At 34.6% G+C, this 12,091-nt stretch overlaps 2 protein-coding genes and 1 pseudogene across 3 annotated transcripts; all 3 read right to left on the reverse strand.

The window, feature by feature from the left end:
- Positions 1-1,967: 1,967 nt before the first annotated feature.
- On the reverse strand, positions 1,968-4,134 carry LOC100795324 (scarecrow-like protein 31). Its single transcript, XM_041006791.1, is given in 4 exon segments — positions 1,968-2,811; positions 2,814-2,926; positions 3,311-3,362; positions 4,119-4,134. Coding segments are annotated over 4 exon segments (642 nt in total). The 3' UTR covers positions 1,968-2,350.
- Positions 3,876-7,304, reverse strand: LOC100795855 (scarecrow-like protein 14). 2 transcript variants are annotated; one of them, XR_416724.4, is made up of 4 exons: positions 5,019-7,304; positions 4,765-4,851; positions 4,378-4,427; positions 3,876-4,118 (listed from the first exon to the last, which is right to left on the reverse strand). XR_416724.4 is itself a non-coding variant. In XM_003539034.5 (2 exons), exon 1 carries the CDS (start codon positions 7,082-7,084, stop codon positions 5,063-5,065), a length of 2,022 nt encoding a protein of 673 aa, XP_003539082.1. In that variant the 5' UTR covers positions 7,085-7,293; the 3' UTR covers positions 4,551-4,851; positions 5,019-5,062. The 2 variants fall into 2 exon arrangements, 1 of the variants encoding a protein (XP_003539082.1); XM_003539034.5 differs by lacking the exons at positions 3,876-4,118; positions 4,378-4,427 and having other exon boundaries at positions 4,551-4,851; positions 5,019-7,293.
- Positions 7,305-9,520: 2,216 nt separating this feature from the next.
- LOC102661406 (scarecrow-like protein 14) lies at positions 9,521-12,031 on the reverse strand (annotated as a pseudogene).
- Between the last annotated feature and the right edge of the window lie 60 nt (positions 12,032-12,091).

The raw sequence follows: 12,091 nt of genomic DNA on the forward strand, positions 1-12,091 counted from the left end.
ATTAGGTAGTCTTATGTTGTTTTATAAATAAATTGTTAAACAAATAGTAGTATCATTTTTTAAAAAATCTAATGACATAAACAAACAATTTTTTTAAAAATGAACATTTTTTTAAATATGAATTTTGTCTAATAATATATTTGCTTTAGTAAAAAGATTAAAACTTTTAATATTATTATGTTACTAAATATAATTTTTGTTTATGTCATTAAATTTTTTTTAAAATGATACTATTACTTGTTTAACAATTTATTTATAAAAAAACATTAGACTACATTATAAATAAAATACTTAAACAATTACATATGTGAAGATGAAGGCATATTAGGACAATTGTTTCTGTTATGACCATGTTATCGATAAATTTCACATTTTTTTATTTTCTCATTAATTTTTAATAACAAAATATTATTTTAATAATATTAAAATTTTAATTTTTTAATAATATTAAAAGTTTTAATCTTTTTACTAAAGCAAATATTATTTGACAAAATTTAGATTTAAAAAAATGTTCACCTACAAAATATCTTAGACAAATTAAATAATACAAGATAAGTAATTATATTATTTTCTTATTAAAAAATTATTTTTAAAATCAATTAAAAATATATTTATATAATATAATATTTGTATTATTTTAATAATTTAAATTTAAATAAAAACTTAACATACAAATTAGTTATAAAAAAAAACCCATGCGGATGTCGGAGTGACCAAATTGGACTTCCCAATGCAGCATGAAAATTGTGTATATTGAAAAAAAATTCAAAAACATGTGTAGTTTAAGAAAAGATAGGAGAGAAAAGGTGTAGTTTGAAAAAAAAAATCTATAATGTGAGCAAAAATTGAAAAGAGAGTGTGAATAATAGTAAAAATAGTTATCATAGGGCATAATTAAAAATAAAATAGTAAAAAGCAAAATATAAAATTATAATTAAAACGATTTTAAAGTCATTCATAATTAATTTAAAAATAAAAAAAATAATCGCAATTTTGAAGTCGTAAAAAATTTAAGACTTTATATAAATAATTAAAAAAAATAAAGGCATTAGATTTTTTATGACTTCACTATTAAAAAAATCCAAAATCGTGAATCTTTTTACAACTTCATACTCAAAAATGTAAAAATTCCTACAATTTACCCCAAGTTGGAGATTAATTTAAAAATTACCCTCATTTAATAAATTCCAAATAAAATTATCCCCTTTTAGTCAAATATCCGAAACTCGAGAACCTTATTCCTCTATTCACCAAGTTTCTTATTTCAAACTTCGTAAACACACGTCTGGCCAGCATCTAAAGCTAGAAAATTATATTTTCTTTTGGCTTAATTTACACTTAGTGTTGATAAGTTATTCTTAATCTTTCTATTCTCTTTTCTTTGTAAAATCTGAACTTTTTTTTTCTCCTCCTAACCATTTCTTTTTTTTATTTGGTTCATGGAAATGATTAGTTATAGGATTAATGATGATTCGTTAAAGAGCTTGTTCAAAGAATTAAATTTCTTCCACCTCCCACTCTAAAAAAAAATTCTATCTTTTAACATCTCTTGAAGATAAAAAAAAAAAAAAAGTTGCAATTATTTATTTTTTTATCGAATGAAGTTGGAAGAATCTATGATATGATTAGTTTGATTTCTATTATTTGTTTCTGTTTGTTGAAAGCTTAAGTCATGAGAATGACTAAGTTTGATTTTCTTTTTTTTTGAGAAACTAACTATGATATTTATTGGTAATCACTTTCTTATTCTAGTTATAAATCTTTATCTATTTAAATAACATTAACTAGTGTATAAATTAATATGAGATAAAACTTAATATAGAATTTTTATTTTATGTTTATGTCCCTAAATTTTTTACAAAATTATTTTTAGTCTCTAAACAAAAAAAAATATAGTTCCAGTCATTAGCAAATAAGTGTTTGAAGGTGCAATTAAGTAAGGGGGAGAAGGCTAGGAGAAGCTGGCATTTGTCAGCACTCATATCTGACTATTCTAGTTTATATATATGTAACTGGCATTACATTCACAAGTCTCACTTCTACCAGAAAAATCGTGCACTAATTTTAGCAAAGTTTGGTGCAATCTTCATCACAGAACCTGAAGGTTAAGAAAGTAGGTAGCCAGAGACCAAGGATATCAGAACTTGAAACATTGTAACCAGCAAAATAAGCTTCACCATTGCAGCATGCTGAAATATCTCAAGATTCGAGAAATCAGCAAGTGTTAGTAGGACTATAACTCAAAGCTTTAACTGGGAAAATAAGTGGATAGAGTTAAAGCCAATGACTGATTCTTGGAATCATACCTTTGGTCTAGTATTAGTTCTGAACCGAGTTCAGTAGCATCTAATTATGCCGGAACCCAACAAGTGGAAGCATTAAAAATGCGGCCCTTCCAACCTTGAAGCATCCAGTTGTTATTTTCATCTAAGACAAAATCTCTGTGGTATTCCTTTAACTTACTCCTGAATTTGGCCATTAATTCTTCATCCAGTGGTAACTGCTTGAAACCAGCCTTCATATTCCTAACCTGCCACTGTTTGTATGTCTCAGGCCTCTCAATCCTCTCAGAACCTTCACATGCTATAAAATTCATAATCTCCCTGCCCAAAAGCTCTCTCTCAACCATCAACCTCCTATCGTTTTTACGAGGTATGACAGTGTCAATCTTATCAGAAATGCCAGAATAATGAAAGAGAGCCTCCCTAAACCGCGTGGACAAGAAAGGGGCATTATATGATCCACTAGTGATGGACTGAGTAAAGATATCCGGATTTATCTTCCTGATCAAATGCAGAACTGCATTTCTAGTAAATCCTCAAACCTCTGGTGACAGTTGACAGCAACTAGCTCATTGCTCTCTATTTTGAGGGCTTCAACCTGAATGGTTTCCCAGTTCTTTGATGCTATGGCATTGTACTCAATCCTTATTACAATTAAAATTTTTGACCTTGTTATAATTAATTTTGATCTAATAATGTATTTTTTTACATATATAAATTTTAATAAAAATCATAGATTTCATAAAAATTTATATATGTAAAAAAATTAATTATTAGATCAAAATGAATTGTTATAAAATTTATTATGTAAATTTACATGTGCATTAAATATACATTAGAAATTTTAATATTATATATAACAATATTAATTATTTTATAATATAATTGATTTATAAGCTTAATTGATTAGAACGTATCACTTTTATGTACAAAGCAATTGCCAACATACCCTAAAATGTTGGTGAAATCAAACCATCCAATCCAAATCACACTTTATTGGAATTTTTAGAAAACCATACAAACCAAACCCAATTGAAAGCTCTTTCAACTTTGGATCAGATGATCCGCAAATACCCTTAACTGAATTGTAAGAATTATATTGCTTTTATTGTTTTGTTATTGACACCAAATAGGGTTAAATGTTATTGACATCAGTTTGAAGTTGATGATATCAGTCAAAAATGTAAGTTGCATATTTATAACTTACAATTTTGTATTGTCAAAGTTATTTCCCAATGAAAATTTAACTGCAGATGATCTGGATACCCGATAAAACACATTAGTCTAGGCAAACCAGATACCACTGCCAATAGTGATTGCCTCCGACAAAGCTACTTATAACAACTATAGTTAAGTGTCCGTTTGTTTTAAAGTTAAACAAAATTAATTTTAATAAATATAATAGTAAAATGCGTCTTAATTAACCTCAACTACAGAATTTGCATTGAAACACAGGAAATGATTTTACAAGGAAAACAAACATGCACACATGTTGTGAACTTTGCTTATTTCATTAATCAATGATAATAAACCAGTAGCTTTTGATCTATCAAGTTCTCGAGTTATTGAAAGATTATGTCAGGCAAAAAAATATTCACAAAACTTCATATTATCATTAACTTTTCATAGACTACAAGCATTGAAAGAAATTGCCAGCTCCATTTAAGCAATTCATGTCATGCATATTTCGCAATACGAGCCACATCCAACAGATTACTCAGCAAGCATGCAAACAATCACGGGGAAAAGCTTTCAGGACCAACACATTATCAGGTTATGTGAATAGGCCATATCAACTTGGTAATGGTACTTAAAATAAGAAAGCATCTTAGCTACCTGCATCGAAAGCCATTTTGCCCATTGTTAATCGAAAAATAAATAAAAATTGTGCAACCAAACATGCAATTTATAAGATCTAAAGAAGTTATATCTTTCAAACTTAGTTTTTTAGGGGTGCAATTAAGGCAGAGAGAGAAGGCTAGGAGAATCTGGCATTTGCCAGCATGCGTATCTGACCATTATAGTTTATACTTTATATATATGTAGCAGCAACAGATAATAAATATGAAGTTCTTTGATCGGTGGAAAAAACTACCAGAAAATTCTAGAGATGCTGAGGGGAAATCATGAGTTTCACAGAAGTTGCTGCAACAAAACAAAATTGCATGTAAGAATATTACCGGAAAAAAAACAAACTGAACATAGTCATCTGTTTCAAATTAATCATATCCTGTCAACTAATTTGGCTAAAGAGACAACTTATCCTGCTAAAACAAATTACAAAATTATATAGAAGGGTGTGAAATGTCTAATACATGTTGGTTAGAAAGAAAATAACTCAATATTATGATTACAAGTACTCAGGCAAACATGCTATAACGGCCCTCCTACTCTAATATTCCCTACATATCAATATCATTACAGAAATCGCATTACATTCACAGGTCTCAATTCTACCCAAAATTTTGTGCCATAATTTTACCAAGTGACTTCGTGCAAAACTTGGTACAATCTTTTATCACAGCCCGAAAGTTAAGCAAGTAGGTAGCCAAACACAGGATACCAGAACCTGAAACAATGTAACCAGCAAAATGAGCTTCACCATTGCAACAAGCTGAAATATCTCAAGACTCAAGTAATCAGCAAGTGCGCCAGTAGGAGTATAACTCGAAGCTCTAACAGGGAAAATAAGAACTGGAAAGAGTAAAAGCAAATAACTGATTCTTAGAATCATACCTTTAGTCTAATATTAGTTATAAGCCAAGTCCAGTAGCATCTCATTATGCTGGCACCCAACAAGTGGAAGCATACAAAATGCGGCCCTTCCAACCTTGAAGCATCCACTTGTTATCTTCATCGAAGACAAAATCTCTGTGGTACCATTCCTTTAACTTAGTCCTGAATTTGGCCATTAATTCCTCATTTAGCGGGAGCTGCTTGAAACCAGCCCTCGTATTCCTAACATACCACTGTTTGTATGTCTCAGGCCTCTCAATCCTCTCAGAACCTTCACATGCTATAACATTCATAATCTCTCTGCCCAAAAGCTCTCTCTCAAGCATCAACCTCCATTCGTTTTCACGAGGTATGACTGTGTCAATCAAATCATAAATAGCAGAATAATGAAAGAGAGCCTCCCTAAACCGCGTGGCAAAGAAAGGGGCATTATATGATCCATTAGTGATGGACTGAGTAAAAATATCCGGATTTATCTTCCTGATCAAATGAAGGACTCCATTTCTAGGACTGTTCACTTCAATAGACTCATCCAGTAAATTCTCAAACCTCAAGTGACAATTGACAGCAACTAGCTCGTTGCTCTGAATTTTGAGGGCTTCAACCTGAATGTTTTCCCAGTTCTTCGATGCTATGGCATTGTACTCAAAGGGAACATTGTAACGCTTACAATAGTTAGCCAGACGGTGACCTGTTTCCTCAATTCTTTCTGCGGGGCGAAAGCCAGGTTGGGGAAACTCTATCCCTGTGATCCTAAGCTTGGGAGGTCCACCCTCCCTATTTGAGAAAAACTTAATGAGTATTGGCCACTGGAAACCGTATAGGATCCCAAAATCAATAATATGAACGGTTTCTGCCTTTGCAGCTGCTTTCATAATCATTTTATTTGCAAAGAAATGTATAAACTTCTTGAAAGGGCTGGAGGAAGTGAAAACCTGGTATGCCTTGAGAAACTCAGCAACAGTGATGTTCTTAGAGCTCAGAAAAGTATACATTCCTTGTGCACTTGTGCCATCCCCAACCAAGCGTGCTTCGAGGCCATTGGTGAAGTAATGAGCCAACCTCTGTGATGCATCCCCAACGGGAGAAGAGTGTTGCCTAATCTGTTTTAGCAATTCATTGGCAGTCCTGTTGTCATTGGCATACACAGATTGTGAACACATCAATAGAAGATTCCTCAAATCCACCGTTTCCTTCTTCCTCCTCCCTTGTTTCTTTGAACGACCCTTACCTCCATCTCGTTCCTCAACGTTCACTGATCCACTCGTCAAACGAATGTGTTCGTCACACAGGTTTCCTTCATGAAGCAACAGCCGATCAAAAGCATCTGACAGGTCACTCTCATCAACAAGGGAAAGTGCTGATTGCTTGTTACTTCTCTCTCCTTCTCCTTCTTCTCTAGTTTCTATCTCTTGGCGCTGGTGATTCTTTCTACCCTTCAACAACCCATAGGAATTGTCTCCAAAAGAATTGATTGGTTCTTCTCTCTTTGAATGTAGAGCAGTTACAAGGTTAGGCCCCGGAGGAAGAAATTTACTAGCTTCCTCGAAGCCTCTTCTAAACTGGGAAACAGAATCAACATGATTGAAAATATTGTGGGCTAAGAGTTTGGCAATAGAAGAATCCAAATCTGAGACTGCGTCACTAACAGTAACTGAAGGCGGTGGTTGAGATTTAAACTGAAAAGCAGAAACAGAAATAGAATCCGGAGAACGGAGCTTCAACTCACGAGAATATTCATCTGAAAAATTGTTGTTGCTACTGCTGCTGCTGCTGCTGGTGGTGGTGGTGGTGGTGGTTTCAGCTTCGGGACTGAGAAGAACGGGGTGTTGATCGGGAGAAAGAGGTAGGTTGCCGGCGAGAGCATCGTAGAAGGATTTCTCGGTAACTTGCAAGGTGAGTGAGTCATAGAATGGCTTCTGGTCAACGTTTTCTTCCATGAGGATCTGGCTAATGAACTTTGCAGTTTCTGAGAAGTCGTTGTCTTCCATGGTTGCAAAACCAAGCGAGTCTGAGAGATACGGTGTGCCCTGGTCTTCCGAAGCACCGGGGAAGTTGGAGTCCATAACACTCAACAACACTGAAATAGGTTTTTATTTTGTTCAGGAAGACAAAGCATGAAAACAATGAAGCCAAGGTATTGTATTGGGGGTTCGGAAAAAGAGACAAGAGAAGGAGCAGCCCTCGATATGAGCATAGGGATAGTGCCGCGAATCTTCGCTGTTCCAAGGAGGCTGTTATTTTCTCAAAAAATAGTGACATCTAAGATGTCAATACTAGATGCTCACATAAAGTCCCTTGCCTTCTTCACGTTAAATATTATTTATTTAGTAAGAAAAATATTCAATTCTCATCGTATATAATTTTTTTTTAGATATAACATAAATCATAAATAAAATTATTTTTTTATCAATAGGTTGAAAACACCTATATCTCTAACCCCAGGACAAAAAAATATCATATTACTACATTTTAAGTACAAAATGTGGTAAAGATATTAAAAGTCAAATAAAGAATGTTTTTCCAAAAAAAAACACACAGACAAGGAAATATGCAAGGCTAATAACACAAATTAGTTTCCTAACTTCAAAAGTACACTGAGTGTGCGTTGTATTGTTAGGATTATAATATATTTGAGAAATTATTTGTTTTTTTATATATAGAGAAGTAAAATCAAGTTTTAAATAAGTTTAATAGAATAATAAAGTTATTATACTTAATCCAATTACCTATCTTGATTTTGACTTGAGACAAACAATTTAATGTGGGATGATGAAATTATTCGTTTTACTGCATGCACAGCCTAATAAAGTTATGATGGCGTTACTTGGTTGTCAAGTAAGACGATTGTGAACGAGTCTTCTCTTTTTAGTTTTTAGACTTTTCAGGCTAGGTTTGTTTTCTCCGTTGAATGACTACAGTTTATTTAATAATTTTTAAAGACAAATGTTGCCAGATTATTAATGATCGAAAATAAAACGTTATCATCAAACAAATTATGAAAAATAAAGAGAACAACTATTTGTTACAACGGCACGTGTAAGAGTTGATTAAATCTTAAAGAGAATAAAATATTAATTTAATATACAAACTAGTTCAATTTTTAGACCTAAAAATATCTCAGGATTCTGCTGCTTATGAGTGCCTATCAGAAGAACTCCGGAAGGAAGACTTCAACATTTAAACGCCATTCACATAGCACCAGTTATCAGTTATACTGTTATATTATACACAGTCACAGACTAATGACTGGACCAATTAAAAATATTATGAGAACTGAAACTGAACTATGCTCTTCCATTATATTAGCAGAGATCAGCTTCTAGAATATGTCAACCACAAGAATTTTGGAAGTCCATGTCTCCTCTACAACTCATGAAATGCTTCTCCTAATTAACTACCTCGGGAAGAAAATTGTCAAGGCCTATGCAGGCACCCAACAGGAGGAAGCATAAACTACTCGGCCCTTCCAAACTTGCAGCATGTAGTTGCCATCTTCAAGAAGCACTAAATCACTGTGGTACACATCTTTCAACTTGCATCTTAATTTGTTAATGAGATGCTCATCCAAGGGCAATTGCTTAAATCCAGCCCTCATGTTCCTAACCTGCCATTGCTTGTATGTCTCGGGCCTCCTCTCACAAGCTACAATATTCATATCTTGTCAACTAATTTGGCTCAAGAGACAACTTATCTTGCAAAAACAACTTACAAAATTATATAGAAGGATGTGAAATGTGTTACAAAGCTATTTTTACTCCTACTGAAAATATCCTAAAAGCCACCATAAAGCTATAAAGAGAATAAGATAAACTTGATATTTCATTAATAAATGATAATAGGTAAAGATGAATATACATATATAATCTAAGGGACATTTAATCAATGGATAATAATTATCCAAGTCTCAACATCATGTTATTTTAATATAAATTAAATAAAAAACTATAATTTATAAATAAAAAACATTATCTTTTATAATCTTTGAGCCACTTAAACATCCTTCTTTTGGACCTCTTTGGGTCCATCCTAACAAAATGCCTAATACATGTTGGTTAGAGAAAATAACTCAATATACTGGTACTCGGGCAAACATGCTATAATGGCCTTCCTACTCTAATAGGCCCTACTTATCAATATCATTACAGAAATTGCATTACATTCACAAGTCTCAATTCTACCCGAAAACTTGTGCCATAGTTTTACCAAGTAACTTCGTGCAAAGCTTGTTGCAATCTTCATCACAGCACCTGAAGGTTAAGCAAGTAGAGGTAGCCAAACCAAGGATACCAAAACCTGAAACAATGTAACCAGCAAAGTAAGCGTCTTCGCAACATGCTGAAATATCTCAAGACTTAAGTAATCAGCAAGTGCTAGTTCAACTATAACTCGAAGCTTTTACAGGGAAAATAAGATGTCGATAGAGTGAAAGACAATGAGTGATTCTTAGAATCATACCTTCAGTATAGTATGAGTTCTGAACCCAGTCCAGTAGCATCTCATTATGCTGGCACCCAACAAGTGGAAGCATACAAAATGTGGCCCTTCCAACCTTGAAGCAACCAGTTGTTATCTTCATCCAAGACAAAATCTGTGGTACCATTCCTTTAACGCAGTCCTCAATTTGGCCATTAATTCCTCATTCAGAGGGAGCTTCTTGAAACCAGCCCTCGTATTCCTAACCTGCCACTGTTTGTATGTCTCAGGCCTCTCAATCCTCTGAGAACCTTCACATGCTATAACATTCATAATCTCCCGGCCCAAAAGCTCTCTCTCGATCATCAACCTCCATTCGTTTTCACGAGGTATGACTGTGTCAATCAATTCATAAGTAGCAGAATAATGAAAGAGAGCCTCCCTAAACCGCGTGGCAAAGAAAGGAGCATTATAAGATCCATTAGTGATGGACTGAGTAAAAATATCCTGATTTATTTTCCTGATCAAATGAAGGACTGCATTTCTAGGACTGTTCACTTCAATAGATTCATTCAGTAAATTCTCAAACCTCAAGTGACAATTGACAGCAACTAGCTCGTTGCTCTGAATTTTGAGGGCTTCAACCTGAATGCTTTCCCGGTTCTTCGATGCTATGGCATTGTACTCAAAGGGAACATTGTAATGCTTACAATAGTTAGCCAGACAGTGACCTGTTTCCTCAATTCTTTCTGTGGGGCGAAAGCCAGGTTGGGGAAACTCTATCCCTGTGATCCTAAGCTTGGGAGGTCCACTCTCCCTATTAGACAAAAACTTAATAAGACTTGGACACTGGAAACCATATAGGATGCCAAAATCAATAACATGAACGGTTTCTGCCTTGGCAGCTGCTTTCATAATCATTTTATTTGCAAAGAAATGTATAAACTTCTTGAAAGGGCTGGCGGAAAGGAAAACAAGGTATGTCGTGAGAAACTCAGCAGCAGTGATCTTCTTAGAGGTCAGAAAAAAATACATTCCTTGTGCACCTGTACCGTCCCCAATCAAGCAAGTCTTGAGACCATTGGCGAAGTAATGAACCAACCTCTGTGATGCATCCCCAATGGCAGAAGAGTGTTGCCTAATCTGCTTTAGTAATTCATTGGCAGTCCTGCTGTCATTGGCATACACAGACTGTGCACACATCAACAGAAGATTCCTTAAATCCACTGTTTCCTTCTTCCTCCCTTCTTGATTCTTTGAACGAACCTTACCTCTATCTCGTTCCTCAACGTTAACTGATCCACCCTGCAAACAATTGTGTTTGTCACACTGTTTTCCCTCATGAATCAACACCCGATCAAAAGCATCTGACAGGTCAGTCTCATCAACAAGGGAAAGTGCTGATTGCTTGTTACTTCTCCTTCCTTCTTCTCTAGTGTCTATCTCTTCGTGCTCATGATTCTTTCTACCCTTCAACCCATAGGAATTCTCTCCAAAAGAATTTGATTATTTGTTCTCCGTATGAATCCAGATCAGTTACAAGGTTAGGCCCCGGAGGAAGAAATTTGCTAGCTTCCTCCAACCCTCTTCTAAACTGGGAAACAGAATCAACATGATTGAAAATATTATGTGCTAAGAGGTTTGCAATAGAAGAGTCCAAATCTGAGACTCCGTCACTAACAGTAACTGAAGGCGGTGGTTGAGAAAGGGTGTTGGGGTTGAACTGAAAAGCAGAAACAAAAAGAGAATCCGGAGAAGGGAGCCTCAACTCACGAGAATTTTCATCTGAAAAATTGTTGTTGCTGTCGTTGCTACTGCTGGTGGTGGTTTCATCTTCAGGACTGAGAACGAGAGGGTGTTGAATGGGTGAAAGAGGTAGGTTGCTGGCGAGAGCATTGTAGAAGGATTTCTGTTCAAGGTGAGTGAGTCATAGAATGGCCTCTGTTCAACGTTCTCTTCCGTCAGTATGTGGCTTATGAAGTTGGCAGTTTCTAAGAAGTCGTTGTTGTCTTCAGGTGAAGGATCCATGGTTGCAAAACCAAGCGAGTCTGAGAGATACGGCATACCCTTGTCTTCAGCAAACAGGTCATCGGCACCGGTAAAGTTGGACTCCATGGTAGCACTCAACAACAACACTGAAATAGGTTATGATTGTGTTGAGAAAGACAAAGCATGAAGGGTGAGAAATGAAATGATATATGGTTTGGAAAAAGAGACAAGAGAAGGAGGAATGAATCCCGTGAGATGCAGTTGCAACGGCAGCCCGTTTGACTATTATGAGTTCGTCAAACTTCAGAGTTCCAAGGAGGGTGTTGTTGTTATTACAAAGATTAAATTATTATTGTTATTATTATTTAAACAAAAAAAAAAAATAGTGGTTGTTTACTGGATACCTGCACAACCTATGGGATGACGTTACTTGGTTGTCAAGCCAAGACTCTCTTCTTCCGTCCAACGCCAGTAGATGATTGTGAAGAACTAGTTTTCTCTTTGTAGACTTTTCAGACTTGCTTTCTTTTCTTTTCTTTTCTCCGTTGAATGACTACAGCTTAGGTATTAATTAATTTTTAAAGACAAAATATTGACACTTCACAGATTATTAATGATTGAAAATAAAACGTTATCATTAAACAAATTGTGAAAAATAAAGAGAACAA

This window comes from Glycine max, chromosome 11 (genome assembly GCF_000004515.6).
Source record: "Glycine max cultivar Williams 82 chromosome 11, Glycine_max_v4.0, whole genome shotgun sequence".
NCBI lineage: Eukaryota > Viridiplantae > Streptophyta > Magnoliopsida > Fabales > Fabaceae > Glycine > Glycine max.